This window comes from Neodiprion fabricii, chromosome 2 (genome assembly GCF_021155785.1).
Source record: "Neodiprion fabricii isolate iyNeoFabr1 chromosome 2, iyNeoFabr1.1, whole genome shotgun sequence".
Lineage (NCBI taxonomy): Eukaryota > Metazoa > Arthropoda > Insecta > Hymenoptera > Diprionidae > Neodiprion > Neodiprion fabricii.
Window position 1 is genome coordinate 6026631 of NC_060240.1, and position 23282 is coordinate 6049912.

Genomic DNA, 23282 nt, shown 5'->3' on the forward strand with positions numbered 1-23282 from the left:
TGTCGAAAGCAGGAATCCATCATTACCCGTAACAGGCATTCCAAACCGATTTATCATCCACCTGCAATTATTTTACCCGTCGCGTTGTATGAAAATGCGTCGTAGTGGCAGGAAAGTCTACATCGCCTTTACAATCGTCTACGACATTCATTTTTTTAAATGTCAGTTTAATTGATACTCGACGATAATAGTCTCGATTAAATTTTCCAACTTGCGTGAAGAATAGATACGTTGTAATGTTTCTTATTTTTTTTTTTTTTTTTTTTTTTTTTTTAGATAAATAACACTTATTTGCCGCTTTGACAGACTGATTGTTCGCTGTAACGATTTTTTTTGTCCATGGAATTTATGCAAATATGTTTAATGAGAAAAAAAAATAAATAAAACTCGACGAAAGACGATTAAAAAAGAATCTGTATCAATTTCATCTGGACTCAAACATCAAGTTGACAAATACTGTCCATTAGGGTGTTTCGGAATAAAAAAAATAATTCGCAATTTTTCACCGTGGCACACCCTACAAAGTCTGTTTGGATAAAAAGAAAGGTGCCGGAGTTGAATTTTCAATTTTACACATTTTTTTTTTTAAATTTATGAAGAATCGTGAATAAACATTTTTTTTCACAGCTAGCATCAATCTTAGTATCAATTTACGTGACTAAGAAGACCGACGCTTTTAATATCAAGTCTCCGGTTGATGTTTGAAAATCGTATCTGTCGACTTTTTCATTGTCAATTCAATCTGATGAAATAGTCAGGATTTAATATGAACTTTTAATTTAGGAGAATAAGATCCCCGGTCGAAATAACTCAGAAAATAAATAATAATTGAAGTGCGGCAACGTGTTTCATCGCAAAGTCAAAAAAATGTTAACAAAAGAAAGTGAAAAATCAAATGAGCTCGATCTTTCACATTTAATGTAGAACGCTCATGTTTTTTACAAAATCTTTGTTTTGACCTAATTAAACAAACTTTTTAGGAAGTGAAATTATTGTTTTCCGAAACACCATTATATCTGCGGAAAAATATTCGCACGGTTTCTCGCTCGAAGTTGAATTTACCTGTTACGTCAAGCGTCGGATCGTCATTAGGCGAGAGCCTTAGCGAAACTTATCGTTAACTTCCGTCGCATAAGAACCGCAATTAACTGTACAATCGCGCCTGCCTCGGTATAATAACGTCGTTAAGCGCTCCGGTTGGTTGATCCCGAACAAAGTATGCGCCTAAATAGAGTTATAGATTTATAACTCTACGCAATATTCGTGTCGGCTGGTTGCATAGTACAAACCGACTTTCGATCAAGTGTCGCAAAAAAAAAACAAAGGAAGAAATTGAAATGACAGTAACAACCTAATTTTACGATCCGCATTCGGAAATAAGAGAAACTAGGTATAATCAAAAAGCAAGATAAATTCACCGGACATTTATCTTGGCGATAGAAGTGCGGAACAAATTAGTGTCGTTAAAGGAGAAGAAAAAACAAATCATTTATAATTGACTCCGCGTAAAATTTATCTCGTCTATATTAAGTGTGAAATTTTTTAATTACGATGATGATGATGATGATGATGATGATGATTGCACTGCATTTCTTAAATGTATGTTATAATTGCACTATACTTGTGTACTTAAGCATACGGCTACGTTGTAGGATTAGCAAAAGAAAAGAAAAAACAATTAGCGTCGAGGAATTGTTTGGGTTAAAAAAGAACAAATGTAAGTTGGTTGTAACGAATTTATCGTCGTACAGACCAATGTCGTAACAACTAAAAGTGTAAAGTGTATTACGTAATTACCAAACAATGATGATAATCACTCTGATCACTTGTTTGTACCATATCAACTTGTTTTTCAAACAATCATATCAATGAATAATTTTAAATTAGTCCCGTTAATTTTACTGTCTTTATCTTTTTTTTTTTAATTTTTTTAACTATGAATAATACAGTTTCGTGGAATAGTATACAAAACATTTTTTGAGGTTGATATTTTGTTGCAAAGAATGGCTCAGGGTTCAAGTTCAAGGCCGAAAAAAATGGCTATTGAATAACAATCATTCTAAGGATAAACCTTGAAAATGGCGAGTCGGGGTCAGGGTTGAAGTTTCGATAGAGCAAAATTATGAAAGTTGAAATATGCTCACAGAGCTTAGTTTACTCGACGGGTGGGCGTAAAAAATCGAACAAAAAAAACCAAAAATCAGAATGACCAGGATTCCGAACGTAAAATAATATGGAAAATCCAAAACAAAGAAAGATCAAAGCGGTGAAATTTCACCGAGCCAGAAATTCACGGAACTGAAAATCTTGGATCATTCGTAATTTCGATGTTTCAGATTTTCAAATTTTCTCATTCTCGCACTTTCGGAACATTGAGCCGTCGGCTTTCCGACCATTCGAAACTTCGTCGTTTCTTCAAAGTTTGATTTCTTTACTTCAAGTTTCGCCGACAAAAAATTCAAAATCACACGCTTTCGAAACTAATTGTTAAATTCGGAATTTCTTCCCCGCGCGGCAGTGGAAAAAGACCGAAGTAGACGATCGAATCGATCGCGATGCGCTAAATCGAGCGGCGGTGAGTAGAAAGCGCGAGTATTTGGTCAGCCGGCCGAGTGGCTGCATCTTGTTTCGACGCGGCCGTCCGTTCATAATCGGCGTTACTACTTCGGGCTTCGCGTTCCGTTCGACTGCATGCGATGCTTCATTTCGGACGACCCATACGAGCATCTATCACTACTTGGATTCGCCGTACGGCGGAATCGTTGTTTGTCATAATTCCCGATCCCGGTTCTACAAGGAATATTATTCTTCCCAATGTATTTGGCGTGCAAAATATTACAATAAACACACTGCGGTGAAGGAGATAAAATATGCACCGATACACGTTTCTTACGTGAATTTCACCGAATGAATGATTAAATTCTAAAAACGAAGAGGATTGAGGATAATATTCGGAAGACGGCCAATTTGAGTGAGGAAAATATAGTTGCCGACGACTTTGAGAATATCGCAGAATTGTCTCTGCGTACGAATTATTGCCTGAAGTGGATATTTCGATTATTCCTTTGTTTTTTTTTTCCATTCTTTTAATCAAGTTCGAGTTAGTTCATTTTTAATAATCGAAGAGATAAGCAAAGAAATTGCAAATTCTCGAAGTATTCTATAAAGCGATTGGTCCAAAATCAAGAATAACGAAACTTTTTCAGTTCAGATTCGTGAATTTTCAAATTCTTCTTTCATATTGAACTTCAATTGTATTAATTCAGTTCAAAATAATCGACACTAATCACAAATTTTAAAACTAGGTTTGTTATTTGTTTTTCTCCTCTGGATTGACACTATTTTTGTTTAGAACGTAAACCGGATACGTATGTGCGCCAATAAATGGTAAATCGAAGAAACAAACGCGCGGAACAACTGTAATTGAATTAAAAACGCAGAAATAATGTACATATAAACAATGTATACATATTTATAAGGAAATTATAAGAAGTGGCATCGTTAAATCGTTAAAACGATTTACCTGGAACAATCGATAAACACGGAAAACACGCGCATTGCGGTATTTCTCTTGACATGGCCAAGTCGTGTTACAAACGATTATAATACCATATATATCTAATACATTACTCAACGGAAGTTCAGCAATACGTGATGTTGACACAGGTATTGTCATATTATTAACTTTCGAATAAATTTCGAGCTAATCGTCTAATTACAAAAATAATGCGGTGTTCGGGAAATTAGATAAGATAGAGTGACAAATTAAAACGAAAGAGAGAAAAACGGTCAAAGCGATAAAATTTATTATACAAATTAACGTGAATATTGTTATCGAGACGATTTTGATCCTAAATTTACAACTTTCAATTTCACAAATTCGTCTTTTCAAATATTGCATTAATTTTCACGGAAGTTCAAAACATTGTTATTCTCAAACCGTAAACTTGATCAGAGATTCGCAGCTATTTAAATATCCACTTACTCTGTCGTTATAAAAACGTCAAAATACAGCCAGCCGTAAGATGTCGCTGTTAATTTAGAGGCACCCGTAACAGTTATTCGTTCGAACAAGAATAAACAAACTAATTAAAAATCATTAACCTATTACGAGTCGAAGCTAAGTTTGAAATCGGAGTCAAAACGACCAGGATGCAAAATTTGTTAAATGAAAAAAATAAAAAAGAAACCACCAACTCCCCTTAAAGAAAACGACGAACAAAAGAAAGGAAACGATCGATGAATCGACTCACCGTGCTCGAAGTAAATCCGAGATTGTCGTGAGACGTCATTTTTGAAATCCGTGTCGACTCTCTTCGTCTTTCACTGTTTCCGTAGCAATAATATTACAACAATATCCTCGTTATCATTGATCCGTGGATCGATTAGCACGTGCGTAAGATCGTCAACCGGCGGCTTCACGTAATCAGCCTGGCAAAATCGGATCGATCGTGCGATCCCGATATCTTCGTATCGTCGGGGGAACTCCTTTCGGCTCGGAATTGGACGAGATCGGCCTCGTTACGAGGTGCGGCAGGTGCGGTGGTCGCGGGCTGACTGGACTCCACTCTCGTGCCAACTATTATATTTATATAGCGCCTTGCACAGAGCCGCGTCTCGACGACGGTTAGTGCCTCCCGTCATTTAATTCGTAGACCTACGATCTGCGCACTCCTCTGTCAACCTCACCGACACATTTCCATTATACAGGATCCCAGGCTTCTGACTACCGGAAGCGGGCGGATCGCACGAATTTAAGGAATGTCACAGGATTCCTGGAACAATTACAAAATACACGTTTCAAACGACGCAACGATTGGCCAAACATTTTGACTTTTCGATCATTTTTTTTTTTTTTTTTTTTTTTTCGTCAAATTGTTTGAATACATTGAAATAAAAAATATACTGGAATGAGAAATAAAAGCTCGAATATCGATGCTCGATCGGTTAAAATCGCTTCAAAATTCTTAAAAACGTAATAGATTCGTTCGATTTTGATTCGTACTTTTCGATAATCTTTAATTGATACTTGTTCGTCTGATTATTGTGATCGTAAGCTACGAAGATGAGCTATTTGAATACACTGAAATAAAGAATATACTGGAATGAGATATCAAATCGTTTCAAAATTTTTAAAAACGTAATAGATTCGTTCGATTTCAATTTATAGGATTACTTGAGGTAGTTCATACGCTTGAATTAGTACTTTTCTAATTAATGCCGTACGCAATAATCGCATATTGAATAATAATAGCACTCATCTACTCGTAAGCTGAAAGAATTTCCTTTGAATCTCGCGAAAAATAATGTTAAAATTGTAAGCAATAGCTTAGATGTGAATTTTTCATTTCAAAGTGTTTTAAAATTAAGAAAAAAACAATGAGATTCGATCGATTTCATTCTAACTTGGCTCGTTTTGTTCAGTCAATTATTTTCCCCGACTTCACCGAGACTCAATTTTTGATATAAAATTTTTCTGTCCAATATTCCAAGCTCTGAATTTGGGAATTCGATTTCTCGCAAAAGAGCAATTTTGTTTTTTCTCCTCGAAATTTCAGTAAGTGCTAAAAATATGGTACTTTACAGATGACACGGGTTTCAAACTCGAGCATGTATCTCGACACTCTTGAGATATCGAGAAACTGAATACAGTTTGCGACGAAATTAATACATTGAACAAAGTGAATATTACCTCTGTTAGAAAAAATTCACTCGTCCTTATAAACTGAACTCAATTTGCTTGATTATATAAACAATTACTCATCTCATTCTGATTATTTAATAATAAATCTGGAAGTACAGCAAAGAACGAATTGAAATTTGCTAAAAGTTTCAAACATGTTCGTAAGCAATGGCTACAAATATTTATTTATCTGAGACTGTGTAACTTCTAATGCAAATTGCGTCAAAATAAATTTCAGCATTTTCAAGAAAATGAAAATCTGATTCATGCTTGATTCATTTCCTTTCTGTAACATCCTGAGTTGCACCTTTCTCCGGTTATTCGACTAATTGACTCGGGAATTGAGAGGGAAAAAGAGAAAGAAAAACCGTGTGTAATAAAAGTAAGGTTCACGGGGAATTTCCAGTATTTATCCTCGCGCACTTGGACGCAACTCAGATTTAAACTCGTGACACAAATTAACGTCCGTTTTTATTATATTTCCGCGTGGATTGTTCTGATATTACATAAGGATAAAAGGTCAGGTTATGTTGCAATAAAATCTCGTAACGAGGAATTAATTATTAAGCCGTAAAGAAAAAGCTTTGCAGAATTGCCGGTGGTATTTATTCTTTTTATGACAATTGCAAAAATTGATGTATATGGAATTTACAGTCAGGTAAGAGATGTGCTGGAACAAAAAATATGACGAGTCAACGATTAAAAAAGTGTGCAAATGAAGGTAGAATAAATTTCAAAAATAATCCCAACAAAATGTTCAAAAACTAAATGTTAACTGTGAACACCAATTATTATTAACAAAGTCATAGAGAAATAACTTTGTTCTACTATAGATACCGTAATTCGTTCGTTTGAAATGAAAAATAGCTCAAAGATTTAAATTTCAAATACTTCAAATTGTCTTAAAAATAAGACAGATTTTTCGTCAAGACCAACAATTGTTTTGAAATTAGATACGTGTAACAAATATTAGAAATTTTCTGCACGAATAAAACAAAGCTATTGTACAACTGAAAAACAAGGTAACCAATATTGATTTTTCGGTTAAAAAAATTGTAGAATAATGTGATTTCTCTGTCATTGTTAATAATGTGGTATTTGCTGTTAAAATTCACTGTTTTAACAATTTCGTCTACGTTATCGTAGGATTGTTTTCAGCAAGGTGTAAATTGGTCAACTTCTTCCGGCATACTTTCCAAACCTTTGTTCCATCGCGTTTACGTTTAACGCCTTTTTGGCCTGACTGTACACCCCACAAATCCTTAAATATTATACCGCTGGGCATTGTTTCGGACCATTCGAAACTTTGATGTTTCGTAAAAGTTTGATTCCCTTACTTCGAGTAATCGTTTCGTTACCAAAACATTCGGAATTTGGCGCTTTCGGAACTATTCAAATTCGGAATTTCAACCCCGCCTCTTCGTGTCATGTGTGTGGTTTGCCTTCAGTGCGAAGAAGACAATTGTAACGATTGAAATAGACTCGCAAAATCATTTTACAGTGATGTTGGAATATGCAGATTTCCCATTTCACAATAGGCTAAGTTTATTGTCAGCCTTCCTGAAACCTCGAATCTATGCGGAATCGTAATCTGGGCTAATTTGTAATTCTATAATTAACCAACCCGGATTTGAAACAAAAAACAGAGATTCATATCAGAGTTGGAATGTCAATCTTCTCATATCGTATTTACGAGGAAATGATCAGCGAAACATTAATCACGTGAAATAAAGAAATCCGAAGACGTTTGTCTATAGACAGAATTCCTTTATTTTCAATCAATAGTAATGAAATAAAATGAGTTCAATTCGATCAGGGCATTTTTGAAAAAGTAGGAAATTTCGATTACAACACAATCAAACCTGCAATTAGTGAAAAAAAAACAAGTTTGAAATTGTAGAAACAATCAGAAACCTTTGTTCTCCGGTAAAAAATACTGAAGAATAATTTCGTATAAATCGATCTCAAAATTTCTGCAGTAAGTGAAGAATTTTTATTTCAATGTTACTGACAAAACTAGCAAGAAACGAGACTGCAAAATTAGTTACAAAATTTCCCATCAAATCACAAACACCATGTGTTGAAATGTCGCATTTGTTATGGCGCAAAGAAGATTTGAAAATCATTAATCAAAGTAAAATTTGAATGATTTTCTAGTAACAACATATGTCTGTTGAAATTTTTTCAATATAATCCATTTGGTCATTTTTTTCAGTGGACAATGATCGTCGAGGTGAGGAGTGAGGGAGTAAAGTTGCCGCACATACATTACGCACGAGTGTCGTATTCAAATGTAAAGGCCCCGACATTGACGTTTCCTTTACATACCTCCAGAATGATAATTGCAAGTTTCCACTGTAACCGTGCGTATAAGGGTCTGAAATATAGCTTGTTTAAACTACTTGAGCCACTTGAGAATAAACGAACCGTTGTTTGATGAGATTTCTTCACGGACTTAAATATACCTCGTTATATAAAGCAGGGCCAGCATCTGTACAGCGTGAATCTTGTGGGTGCCTTGTTTTCATGCTACGCGTATAATAGACGATGATAATGACGATGTCTTACAGGTACAGTTTTCATTTTCACTTTCATAATATTGAAATTCGCAATGAACCGCGTGATTAATAAACTCCCGAGTCATCGGTGAACGTATGTAAGTCTTATGTAGTATGTATGAATACCTGCTAAAGATAGCGAACAAAAGATGAAGAAAATAGTTCCCAGTCTCCGAATCGGAGGCTTATCGATTACCTTGAAGGAATCGAGTCACCTTTATCGTATCCTTTTCCTCTTCGTACTCATCTGCACCTGGACACATCAACTAGTCATAATGCCTCAGTCTTATCACAGTTTATTTACAACTTCAAATGATCTTTGTTACTTCGCATAGCCTCAAAAACCCTCCCGATTAACAAGTTTCGACCAGAATCATCGAATTTTTATAATTTTTTCGATTTTACATCCACCATATTGGATCCGCCATCTTGGATTCAGAAGTTCTCAACTTCTGACTTCAGATTTGTGATCAGCGACCCCAAAAAGCCCCGAATAACAAAACTCAGGTCAAAATATTGACTTGAAAAACGTGTGACTGAAAAAGTTAACCTGCTGGTCATTGTCCCTAAACATTGAGATATGGTTTTTCCCTTCATTCCAAAAAAAGAAAGGCAAAAATTCATATCATCCTCCGTGCCTGTTTTCCTCTCATAATTGATATAACACTCAATTGTTAGTCCAACTGTCTAAATGTGGGCTAAAAAAATCTTGCAAAAAAAAAGATACAGTGGCAACGCAACAGTTCATCAACAACGATATGTTTTCTTTCCCCAATTTGTTTATTTACAATCTTTCACTAACTCTTGCCTATTTCGTATAATATAGTTATATTTTATTGCCTTATGTATCTAAATGGTCATTTTTTATACCAACGAATTAGAGTTTACGATGTTTTTATACGATTTTAAGAAATATTTACATCTGAGATTTAGAGATACTTGATTCGGGATTTAGCATGAACGGCAATTAATTTCACAACTCAAAGGCGAACCCTTTCGGTCACAGATTTTTAAACACAATATATTGGCCTGAATTTTATTACCCGGGGGTTTTAAGGGTCGCTGATCACGAGTCTGAAGTCAGCATTTTATAACTTGTAAATCCAAGATGGCGGATCCAATACGGCGGATGTAAAATCGAAGAAACTATCAAAATTTGATGATTCTTGCCCGAAACTTGTTACTCGAGGGTTTTTGGGCTCATACGCAGTAACAAAGATCATTTGAAGTTGTAAAAAAACTGTGACGAGGCTACGACATGGAAATCTTTGAAGTGGGACGTGGAACGGCTACACGATGGAAAAAAACCGGGCTTAAAATTTCACGCGAGAGTATCAAAATGTTGACAATATTTAAAACAACCAAGTTCGTAATTCCAGTTAAGAGGAGAACCGGAAGACCGGTTTCCGGGAGTATATTCCAAGAAGCCTCGCATTCCTAGATCATCAATCAGCGAATATCGAAATTCTTGGCTCGAATCGATGGTCAAATCTTGTCCCACGCTGGCGCCGCGCAGATGTGCCAAATGCTAAAATTGCGAGGATCGCGTGGGTCATTCCTGTTTAGTTGCGAAATTAAAATTGCGTGCGTTTTTTCGTCCGATCTGAAATCTTTCCCTTTAAATCCGTCGTAAAATCGATCCCTCAACGCTGCAGGAATTAAATATATGTACCTACGTCCTCGACGTTTCCTACTATGGCTTTACTTGGGCAATAATGTTCGTCTATACGTACGGATGCAGCGCTGGTTCATCACTTTCCACCGTGTCGTTGTAACGCGGTGAACGCAACTTGGACCAGATAAAATTTCCACTATTCCTCAAGGAAAACTTGTTTTGCGAAACATGCGAATTCCCCGGTAAATTTTACGACTCTCTACCTTGCGCGGCTTGTGCTTATGCAAAAACACAACTACAACGTGCGAAGTGATCGACAAACGTAATCGGACTCCTGGTTTCAATGTCGAACGTTAATACTTGTATTTGAATTCATTTACTTTTTGTCTTCTTCGATTTATTTAATCGCCAATCAACACCGAGCATAGAACCGTGCGATTAATCGATTAATCGGAAAAATGATTAACCAAAATTGCTGATCGATCGATTAATCCTACAGCACTAACTTAGTGTTCTGAACGATGTTTTTTCGTTCCTGATTCGATCTTCCAGCAATTTTCTTCTTTCAACTTCCTATTTCTAAATTCTCAGCTGCACGGTTCACAGTGCAAAATGTTCATTTAATTTATAAATATATGCAGATTGGTTATAAACGTGCGGAGGAAATTCAAGTCCTCGTTTAAATGCTCCTATCACGTGATGACAATTGTTCGACTCTTGTATGAGAAGGGCGTCCAGTTGTCATTAAAATTCTGTAATATACTGTGTGAAGTTTGGTATTCCTTTTTGTTCGAACTGCAAAAAGGTTGAATTTCTAAATAACACAAGGAAAAGCTCGTAATTCAAGACCTTCGTGAAATACGCGTTCATTCTTACGCGACATAAATTAAACTCCCAGAACAGATATCAGGCACAAGGTGCCGGTAGTGAGCTGATTTCCAATCGATTATTATTTCCCGTCAAGCGGAATTTGTTGAAAAAAAAAGAACACGCATAAATTTATTTACTATTCGGAGTAGATGAAATATCTGAAACTCTAATTCGATTGATAATAAAAAGAAAGTAAAAAATTCTGCATAATAATTTCATCGAAGAAGAATATCTGATTGACTTTATATAAACAGGCATATCACTACTCACTTAATTGTGAATACATTAACAAATCGTACTTTAATGTTTATGTACTGTTATTATTATATCTTTTTTATTAGTTATATTTCTCGGTGACTTTTTGTTGGTAGAATGCAATGTTTGTCGTATCTGGTCTCCGATCGTTGCATGTATCGTATATCATTTATACGATTTGGATTTCAATAAATAAAATAAATTTCTGTTACCAAAACACCGGATAAAATAAAAATTATTTCTCGGTTTTCAAATCGTAGTAAATATCCAGGCTGCGAAGTTGCGCAGGACATCATTCGACTAAAACGGTAAGGAAAATAACCCGGCCAGCTGACCTCGAGTACGCCTTGACGCCTCATGAAATTTGAATAAAAAGTCAGTAAAACGTGAAAGGAAAGGCCTGCATAAATTTCTTCCGAAGAACGGATAAGCCTGTATTTGAAAACGTTCTTCCGATTTTCCAAGGCAATGAAAGGCGTCGCGATCGATATGAAAAATGTCGGTAAAATCCGAAGCTAATTAAATCCCCCTACTTATTGTTATCGGCTTATCGAACTGTTTGTTTTTGTTTTATTTTTCACTTTTTATTCGACTCTTCTTTGCTTTAGATATGATAATGAAATTGTCGTAAAGAGAATTGATATAGATATCGTTTTGTCGATGGAATAAAACCCGAAAGATCGAACCTCCAGACAATGATGATGTTGATCTGTACAGGAATGTTGGTGAAAACAGATTTTTCACACTTCAAACAATGCCTAATCTATAAAATGACAGGCCTCTTTTTTTAACCTGCATTTACGCACACTGTAACTTATGTCTTAGCCTTGTTCGATATTATTTGTTCCTATCTTGTCGAAGCCCCGACGTCACGAATGATTGTAGGAAATTCACGGCGAGTCTTTCTTCACGATTATATTATTTTATCTCTTTCTCTTGAAAGAGGACCTCGTATCTGCATGCGCGAATAATAATCGTTGTACAAGTATATCATATACATATACATATATATATATATATATATACATATAAATGTGACACGATGCGTAACTAAATAAATAAAGTGGCCTACAATTGGAAGGATTCATGGTCTTGCGGTCTGTCGTGTCTGCAATTGGTGCAAATTGAGGCTCACTTCTTGAGTTAAGGTGCCGGACGGCCATTGGAGAAGGAGGAACAAAGAACACCTACGAATGTTTTATTACTTATTTTCTTGCCAAAAATCGTCAGCCGTGATATTGGAATTTAAACTTCTTTCTAAATTTCAAGGCGCTGAAAACGAAACCGTGAACATGATACGCTCCTTTGCTTTTGAAAATTGATTATACAGGTCGAAAGAATTTTTTTTTTGTCGAATTTATATTTAAATTAACAATTTTTGATTCTGTACATCGAATAATAACCATAATCTTCATTTATTACTTGTAAAGTTTGCTTTTGTCTTTTTTACGTTGACAAATAACACCGGTGAACGCGAATTTTGAGTCTGAGTTCTGGACGTATAAATTGTGATATCTTCCACGTGAAGAATACAAGAAAAAATAGTTTTATCGGATAAAGTTTGATTTTGTAAAACCTAGAACGATATTTCGGATTTTAAGAAAGATTACCTATTTTATCAAACATTTGTTCTACGTAATAATTGAACAAACTTCTGTTTAGCATTCGAATTACCTTTATTCAAAAATTTTCATGCGAAACTGAAGTTTGTTTAATTGATATTTACAAGAAATGTTTGACAAAACGGGTAATTCTTCTTAAAATCCGAAACATTGTTCTGGTTACTATAAATATGCAAACTTTATCTAATAAAACTATATTTTCTATTATCAGATGCGTGAAGGAACTCAAAATTTGACATCTAGAACCCAGACTCAAAATTTGCATTGTCCGATGTTATATTTGGAGTAATATTTCCTGGGTCGAAATCAAAGGACCAAAACCACGACACATTCGTGGCCTTTATAAGTTTGAAGAAGCGTATTAAACCGAGAAGATGGCGAATGGTTAGTTCACTCTCAATCTTCAGAACCATAACTGACCTAACTCACAAGTCGAGCTTGACACAAAAAGGCGCGAAGTTACTGCGGTAATTGAAAATATGTAGAAATTTTTACTTCTTTAATCTATAAGCTACAAGATGCGGTCAGATTGTTGTAACTGAATTCCGAAATGAATACAGGCTACGGTTATCACACAAGTAGGTACCTGAAGATAACAATCGACGTGATCTTGAGAGTAATTTTATCGCGAAGAAAACATTCGATTACGGTAAAATTCCTCTCGACCTTAAGGTGAAAAGCTTCCCAGCGTAATAAAAATCACGGTTTTTATTCGTCAAATTTTAAATATTATGCAAACGCAGCTCGTCACGTGCGTTTAAAATTGGCTGCGCGAATGCGATCGCTAAAATTTAATAACAAATTCGTGTGGAGAAGCACACGTGACCAAAGTGCATTCGGCTCTCCGAAAGCTCGTTCTTAAACTGCACTTGAGCCGTTCGTCGGCCGACCTCTGAAATGAGAAAAGAGGGGGCTCAACGTTGCGAATCGTGACATTGAAGCTCGTGAGTTTCATTCTTTTATTCAGCTGGATCAGTTCCGGTCCGTTCGAAGGTTGAACTCGAAATTTTCGTATGAAATTGCGTGTCACGTTTTTTGATGTCGTACGCCTGGTAATTCCAGCAGCTGATTAAACACGAGGATAATTATACAGGCGCAATATCGTTGCTAACAAGCCTCGTTACCCGGCAAAAATTGATAAAAAGCGAGAAAAAGAGAAGTAAGAAAAAAAAAACTTGAAACGATATTGGAACAAGTTGTGAGATAAGAACGTGGCTGGTCAATTCAGAGATATTGACATTTGAAATTGTAATCATTCGTCAAACATGTACGTTAATAATGAAAAAAAAAAAAATTGACAAGCATACGTTACGTGTTACAACTTACGTATGTAATGTCATAGAATCGATTATGGATAACCGTATATTTGCTAAATATGTACAAGATGTTTGCTACTCGAGCTGTTGGTGGAAAATTCTACTTGACTTGTTTGCTTCTGGCTAGACAGTTGTCACACTCATACACGTAGTTATGGAAATTTATCTATGCTTCTTGAGAAAGAAATTAAATAAATAACAAAAACACCTGACATGTCGATCGAAAATCTACGGCTGAAACTAGTAATAAACTAAAAGTAATCGATGCGTCGATTAATCCGAGTCCAAAAAAAAATAATCGAACACGACTCGATTGAATCGGTAAAAATTAATCCATTATTTTTTTTTTTTTTTTGAAAATTTCGCAAATTTCAATACGCAGTCTTAATAGCAGAAAAGTATTTTGAAAATTTATAGTTACATTGAAAATATTTTTGAATTTCAGGTGAAAATATTCGTTTATCTTTTACTTATTGCATCAAATAGGTATCGTACTTGGTAAATAAGACAATGATAATGATTGATACTTTAATTACATAATTAGGGAGTAAAAAACAACAACAGATCGTGATGAAAAATAATCGATTATACTCGATTAATCGGGGGGGAAAAAAAAATGGTTTTAATCGAAAATCGATTGTTTTTGTTAGTTTTGTTGGATTGCCGATGACGACATAAAAGCTAAACTTGAACCACTTGTAGCAGCTTCTGGCGAGAAATGTTGCACAACCGTTTAGCGGACAAGTGAAGGGATGTCGGACCCGTATTTAGTACGGAAATACCGCGTGCAATGCAACATGGGTATAAATAACAAAGGCAGGGAAGCTGGGACAGCGAGATGCGGATAGAAAAGGGCCTTGTAAGCTCTTAGAATTGCGACGTGAACGAAAAACGAATGAGATTTAAATTAGGTACCTTAAGAAACGGGACTGGGTCAAACGGGTTAGGAAAGTACTCCAGCTCATTTTGCTCCTTGCTATTTGCCGCGTGCCCTCAATTTATAAATTGTTTATCAGCCAGTATGGACGCTGAGGATGTATAAAGGTGACAATAATTTAGCAATCAGCGTTGAGAATAATATGATTCGTGATTGCGAACTAAATTCCTGAACCGTCAGTGACGATAATTAATTCGCAAAACCAGAAACTCGTCTCAAGTTATTCGGATAGGGAAATTTTTTATCTATTTTATAACGATCGTAAAATTTAAAGAATATCGACGAGTTCGATGCGCTTAATATTACACGCGTGAAAATATTCTTGAGAAATCGAAACGTCAATGCTTGCAGGACTGTAAAAAATTACAAACATTAATTGCCAAAGTTTTAATTATTATTCTATAAATTCGGAAGGTAATTATTAAACTAATTCAAATAAAATGATGTTTAAGAATTAACGGACCAATTCGATCGCATTTTACGATGTTGATTTTTTTTCTCGATAATTAACGAAATAAAACTTACCTATTATTTTCGCAAATCAATCTTCAGGTAGACGACTTTGTGCGAAGGAAAATTGCTTGAAGCAGCTTTCTTTCGTCTCTGAAAACTCAAATGCGTAATATTGAAAAGTATCGAACACCATGAAGTGAAGGAACAAGTGAGAACTGTAATTTACCGCAACGAGCGATCGAATATGTCTGTAATACAGATTAAAAACGGTGATCGTGAAGGTAAAAAATTTTGATTGCCTTTAGCATGTCGACACGATTAAATGAGTGGAAAAAAAAATATGTAACAAGGAAACCGAATGGCTTGCATGCGAGACAGGATCGTTATGAAATCGGGTAATGATAACGATTATATTTACACAGAGTATAACGCAACGTCATCAATCCGCTAGTCAATTTTTTAATTGCACATGATATAAAAATGGATGCAAGCTAATCTGTTATTTAATTAACGTGTCAACTAATAACGCAGTCATTCAGACCGAACGATTGGGCAAGTTTCATTTTCGGCTTGTGTATATCATTTTTTTTTTTTTTTTTTGTATTCTATACAGGCAAAAATTGATCAGGAGACATTTTGCAAGATAACAATTGTACCGAGTTTTAAACGAGCCATGCACTTATGTGGGGCAGGGTTGAAATTCCAAATTTGAAAAGTTCCGGAAGTGCCTGATTTCCGAATTTCTTGGCGGCGGAACTGAAAGTAAAGAAATCAAACTTTGACGAAACATCAAAGTTGGGAATGGTTTTGGATTTTCCATATTTTTACGTTCGGAATCCTGATCGTTCCTATTCTCGGTTTTTCCGATTTCTTGCACCGAGTCATCGAGTAAAATACGCTGTGTAATTATATATCAATTTTCGGAATTTTACCGTGTCGAAACTTTATTTATCGGAATTTTGAATTTTCGGAATCTTTCACTTCGTTACTTTGAGCCGTCGGCTTTCCAAGCATTCGAAACTTTGTTGTTTCTACAAAGTTTGGTTTCTTTACTTCAAAGTTTCGCCACGAAATAATTCGGAATCAGGCGCTTTCGAAACTTTTCAAATTCGAACCTTCAACCTCGCCCCTCGGCTATCGAAACACGATCAGCTATATCCGAAAACGCACTCTTGGCTAATGTCGATTGCATTAAGCGGCTGTATCAACATAACGCCTGTCAAAAATGCTCTTGACTACCTTTAGATAGCTTAAAGCCCGTTCTGCATATTACACACATTCAAAATTACCGAATTAATGGTCAGGATTAAACGATTATTAATCACATACATGATAGTAAATCATCTCGTTCGATCTCACTTATCTCTCGAGTCATCGCGTCCTAGGACTAATCCTGTACAAGGCAATCCAACGAACCTCTAAATCTCGGGCTCCAGCGGACGTGACATTGGCATTGAACGCTTTTGACAAGTGGTTCGGCAATTTGGCCATCCTCATTCTACCCGTATTAATTTATTGACGGAACTTTAAAATAATACCCCAACTGTCAAAGCCAAGTGTCATGTAGTACCCACTCGGCTTGTCTGTTCGCGATACAAGTATGATTGATACGAATATCCTGATACTATTGTCGAAACGTACCCCAGAAGTTTGGATCCAAAGCTCGAGTCGTCGCTACCGCGAAATATCAACGAAGATAGGAATATTTAACTCGGTAAAACGTTTAGTCTCAAACGAATTTACCAATCGATTCATTTACTCCTAACAGAATTTATTGTCATAACGCAACATCAGCGAGTTCTCGATGGAGTTCGATCGATGAAAACTTGGGTAATACTTGTAAAAATAAATACCATCATACTTGTGATTATAAATAAAAGCGCCGCCTTGATTCATGTAAAAATATAAAAAAAAAACACAACAGCAACACACCAGATGAGTTCGACGATTGTTGTAGCACGACGTAAAATCGTTGCACACCCAACGCGTTATGCGGAATATAAATCAGCGTAATCTCCGTAAGTGGAGGAGGTCGAACTCCTGGAACGCGTCACGTGTGACGTATTTATTAACACGTATCCAGAGGTACATGTGTACCAACACAAAAACACGTAGGTATCGCCGATCACGGTATTAGTATAGGTAGTACAAAGACGAGAGACAGTTGGACGAGGATTGTAATGAAACGTTCAACCATTACGTTCCTGAAGTAGGTAGTCAGTCGTTCCCTGCAGCACGATAAAGCTTGCCAAGTGGATAAGTGTAGATCTAGGTACGTACGCGTGTGCGAAGTGAACGCGCGTATGGAACTCGATTTGCCTCATTGCCTCTTGGCCTTTCCTTTTCTCGCCCATTGTTCCATCCTGCCTCGGCCAATGCTCTTTAGCCATGGCAGTTTCGATTGGAACCCACGTGATAACCCTTCGATGACCGTGTTGGACTCTTTCCACCGTCAAGCGAGTCGCCAAAACTTGACCACCCAAGTGAGATCCTTCCGGAAACCTCCGAGCTGTTGAAGAATTCTTGTAACTTTGGTTAAATTTTTAGTTTCGGTTACCGCTCGGTCCTTGACTATTTTCATTTTTTTTTACCGGTTCGCTCCATTACACATGGGACCCAGGTGACGTCCACAATCTACGTTTCGCGTAATCACTGCGAGGCGTCGCTTTAACGTCATTCCAACAATTGCTTAACAGTACCGCAGTCTTCAAGGACGTTTCGAAGTGTGGGACGATGATTTGCGACTTGGCTGTTCGACGAGTCTGAAATTTGATATCGACTCGATAGTTGACGGATGTTTTGAAACAGTATCCTCGAGAGATTCTCTGAAGCAATTCAGCTTCTTCTTTCGGTCGGAACATCGAGCATGCAACTCTAAATCAGAATTTACTCGCCAATCAATCGTTGTTCTAAAAATTGCCGAGGATCCTTTCTTCGAAGGAAAGATTATTCTTGACAGAAATAACCCAACACGATGAGTAAACGTATGATTTGAATTTCATTCTCCGATGACCTTCCACACCGTGCTTCCAAACACCATTCTTCCAAGACCTTAGCTTTTACCTCGAATTCAAGGTGTACCGGATTAAAATTAACGTCAAATTTTTGCATTCCGCCAGGATTATAAGGATCTTTGCAAAAATTGGTTTCACAGTCTGCATAATTCTAATACAATCAAACGATAAAACGAGTTTAACGATAAATTCTTTGCGTTAATATCGATAACTTTATTCAGCGATCGAAGCGAAAGGAGTACAATTATAATTCACCAGAGGCCGGTATGATAATACGTTCAACGATCCCGTGAGAAAAGGATTTGGCAACTTGAGTTACTTTTAACCTGCGGCAAATCGGCTCTCAAATCACTAAACACCCAGACTTCATCCGGCACCTGTTTCGTAGTACTTATCGAGAAGCTTATCGTATTCTCATTACTCTCGAGATCGGTATCGAACAAATGTTTCCCAACAAGCAATTGGTTATTTTTTTATTTTTTTTTATTTATTTTTCCCTCTCTGCGTTCAGAATTGAAATTTGTCCTAGTATAATTTATACATTCACTTCACGCGGATATTGCGACTGGATAATTAATCAATTTCATTAATTTCGTACGGTTCGTTCTCTCTCCGGTGCAGTAAAAAAATTGCCTCAACGATTCCCTCTCGATTCGATGCAACAACGATACCGATAAGTAATTTCTACACGAAACATTTATCAGCCTGGAAACTCGGCGGTACTCGAATATAAAGATTTATCTAGATCCGTACCGAGTAAATGATGAAACAGACGTAAACCGTGTATCAGAAACGAGGAACGAAGCGAATTACGTAAAATGGTTGTAAAAAATGTCAGTTAACATTGTCGCGTACATTTGTGTACATTTGAGAGATCAATATCGAGCTTCTCTGCGAAGAATTTCTGATAGTCGTGACGAGTTACAAAAGCAATTGTTACAACATCGGCATCCAGACGTAGATACTACGAACATCTCGTTGCGTAACCTTTTACTAATTGTCTGCTTCACTTCGGCTCGAGTTAACTTTTCGATACATCGTCGAGTTGGAAGTAATCGCGTTTTTTCCAAAACTCACAACGCCGCACAATTTTTAATAAATCAAAATTCACCTTCAACCACTCGTGTGTGTGTGTGTATTCGATGTCGATGATATAACAGCGAAAATTTGCACCTACTTTATTATACACACGTGTCAGCAAATACGAGCCGTTAATTGGTTTAATTATTTCATAATTGCAACACGTGAGACTATCTCGACTCTGTGTATCACCCACACATGCAGAATCAATAACAAAGAGGCGAAAGAGAACAGCAATAACAAATCAGTCGGTAGTCGTTCTCAGTCCAACCATGCAATCCTAAAGACGCAGGCACGATTTTTTATATAATATGACGATTATCGGAGTAGAATAAAATATCGTTTCTCTCCAAGCTAAAGTCGAGTCTGGATCTAGCATGATTAACATCACCCGACGATGACTATGCGCGTTAATTGCTAATTGCTCTACACAACAGACAGTAATTTGAGAAATTGACAGTTCGAATTGAAACTTCAAGTTTTGAAAAGTAGATATAACCCGGTGAAATTTGGAGAGCTCGCCTAACGCGGTATAAATATAGAACCGTAAACGAAGGAAATGATTAGCATTTCTACTTTACGTTTAATGAGAAACAAAATTCGCCGCTATCGCTGAAATGGTCCAGTTTTCGCAATTTCATTTTATAACATCATCGAACACTTTTTTGCATTGTTCGTGAAAGTTGTAGAAAAATTTCATCCCGAACACTGTATTTTGTATATCTTTGGATATCAATTTTGTAATTTCAATTTTGTTTCTTTTTTTCTTTTTTCTCTCTTCTCTCCCAAGTTTAATTAATCGATAACTCAAAAGAATCGACGCCACCGAATGATGACGCAATCGTTGTGCCTCGGCAATTCAGGACGTCCAACAGCATTGAACACAATCGCTTGTAAGTTCTGATCGTGCGATTTATGCGGACCAGCAAAACGTGTAGACACCTATATTACAGAGGCATGTGAATGCGTTCTCTATTGCCGAGATTCGACCTCCGTGATAGAAAAGTTGTAAGAACCGCGGTCTCTCGCCTTATAATAAGTTAGTTCCTCGGCAAGGAACAGCGAACACCCGCAAGGGGCCTTGAATCATCGGACACAAGACCTTCTCTCTTGGGTCTAGCTGATGCCGTACGTCATCGTCGCGTATCCTGGACCTGGTGAACAATTTCGTACCCATTCGACTTTCTTGAAGCAACAAAAAAATATTCGCCAAAGGCGATCCGGGCTTCGGACAGCCTATGCGTCATCATTCCCTTGTACGAAGAATATGCGATGCTTTTATCTGACGATAAAAGAGGTGTGTGATTTGAAATTGGGTAAAACGGAGATACGCGAATGAATTTCGGAACATTGAGTGATACGAGTACTTTCTTTTTTTCAAATTTGAATTTGGAGAATATGTGGGAAAGGAAACGGAAACGCTGATGATACGTATTATTGAGTGATGTAATTGGGCGAGGAATATAATTGCTGAAATTACGATTGTCGAGATTTTAACGTGAAAAATGAACCCAATTGTGCCTTTAACGATTATGTGCACAATATTCGCAAAAACGTTGCGACCATTATTGTAGACATTAATAAAATTTGTCCTCGGTTGAAACGCCGTTTGGAATGCCGAGTAATAGGTATTCAAATATCCACGTCGAGTACTGTTTATATTATATTTATTTATTCACTTTTCTTCGCATACCTTGTAGACGGAGATAGGCGCGTTGTATATTTATGCAGTGTTGATAAAAATATGTCACGTAGATACGCTTGTATCGCCGAAAGATTATTACAGAAACGGCGGATATTACGTCGAGGGGAGAGAGAGATAGGTATAAAATAACAATTGACACGCGTTTATGGACTCTTAATTTATAGTTGCCAGGAACATGATGTTCATTTACCGTACGTACACGATGGACCGAACAATAATGCAATATCACGTGACGCCCACAACGCGAAAGGCTGCATTCGCTGCCGAGTAATAACAGGCTGTGCGTATAAATAAAAACAAACGGCTTAATTTGCATCTACGCGACACGTTTGTGGAAATATTTTCCACCCTCCTCCACCCCCTCGACCGGGGGGAAGAAAACTGGATTTTTCCATCATCTAGCTATACAACGTAACTGTACGTACATCTAAACTTGTATTTATAATTCCAGGGTGGAAATTTTTCCTAATGAATAATTATTCCATGCACGTCTGTGAAGTTATTGGCACTCTGAGTAATAAAAAAAAAATTAAAATTTTCTTCATTACCTTGTCACGATTTTAATATTGATACGATACAGACACGTGTGAAATTAGATTTCTGTGAAACTGGAGGTTTACGAGACGTTTGAAAAAAAAACAAGATTCTCAACGTAACAGGTCGCGTGTTGAAAATCTACAGGGTTCCGGAAAAAAGTCGATACTTTTATTTCAAACATCTAGAAGCTCGATCGCGCGGTGTATTTTTCAAAAAAGAAAAAAAACAAAAAAAAAAAAAAGAAAAGTAGACACTTCCAAGAGTCTTCCGAAAGACAATTCAACGGTTCTTTTTTCTTTTTCACCGCGCTGTTACTCGATCCGAATTACAACAGACCTGAGAACTAGGAGAGAAGTTTTAAAGCTTTTTTAAAAAAAAAAGCCCTCACAAAATTTTCCCCGTACGTAAACATCGCGCATGACCATCTCTTTCTTCGTCCGATTATACGTAGCTTTTTCACACAGTCGAGTACATTTGCCAAGCCATTTGTGTACGCGTAAGTGTACAAGGCATCGAGTTATCATACGTGCGTTGTTGTCAAAACACGACGGTGTCTACACAATAAAATCGCTCAACACTGACTCGAAATTGAAGAAATTGAACCTTTATTGCACGATACGATGAATAAACAGCATAATTTCTTCCCTTATGGGGTGAATTTCATCTCCGAAAAAGTAATCGGAATTTCAATTCGGATTAAAATAATAATAATAATTATTATGAAATCAATTATATGTATAAAAATATTTGTGACAATTACACTGAGAGAAATTCCAACAATATTCAAACAGTTTTGTTCAACGATACCAGTTTTACTGAATTCCTCCAGTTACCGTAACAAATGAAATTTTTCTCAGTGTAAGAAAGTTTGAAAATGGATCGACTCACTTACCTCTGTTTCGGTTTAATGTAATTCCAGAGAGTCGTGGGTGGTTGGATGTCGAGGTGTGAATGTGCGATGTCCGCTGTTAGAAAATCACTCTGTACAACGTAGGTTGTTGTATCGTCACTCGGCGAGAGTCACGAAATCGCGATATTATTGCACAGCCACGGGTTTCGCGTCGAACGAAGGAATGACAGATGATCCGTGCAACTCGTTACGGTCGACGTTGAACGTGGCCTTCCGTCGTACGGTGCCATATTGACTTTCCGTATTTACAATTCACGATCGGACAGACGATCCGCCGTTTGCAAATCTTCTCCAATGATGTTACTCGCCGAGAGCCAAACTTTCCTCGTGTTACGCGTTCGAAGGTGCGACGCTACGTCTCGTTCACACCGCTTGGCTGTATTGTTGTCCCGTAGGACGATCGACGCCTTGTTGTTTCACGTCTGGACGGCTGGAAGCTGCCGGATTACATCCCTGAACCAGCGTCATCGGGTAGTTGATTTTTTATTGGATACAAAAAAAGATGAAGCGGCTTTGGAATGGCCGTGAGCCAGCCCTCGAATGAAATTCGGATCAGTGATTAACGATTTTAAAGACCTAGGATACCGTATTACGTGAAAATATTATCATTTTTTTTTAATATTAAACAACTGTAATGGATTCGTCGTTACAAATTTTGGAAGTCTGACCTTGGATTCGTTATCGGTGACCCAAAAAACCTTCGCCTACCAATTTCCGCCGAAATCGG

General features: G+C 36.9%; 1 protein-coding gene across 2 annotated transcripts in view; it reads right to left on the reverse strand.

Annotated features, from left to right (window-relative positions):
• The window catches only part of LOC124176759 (proton-coupled amino acid transporter-like protein CG1139), a 40215-nt gene extending 17525 nt beyond the window's left edge, over positions 1–22690 (reverse strand). The window contains exons 1-2 of one of the 2 annotated variants that reach the window (XM_046558417.1): positions 22538–22690; positions 4254–4775 (exon numbers count right to left, since the gene is read on the reverse strand). In XM_046558417.1, the coding sequence (XP_046414373.1) occupies positions 4254–4292 (39 nt within the window). In that variant the 5' untranslated portion in view covers positions 4293–4775; positions 22538–22690. The remainder of the gene's footprint in view (positions 1–4253; positions 4776–22537) is intronic. The other variant, XM_046558418.1, reaches the window with a different exon arrangement.
• Positions 22691–23282: the final 592 nt, after the last annotated feature.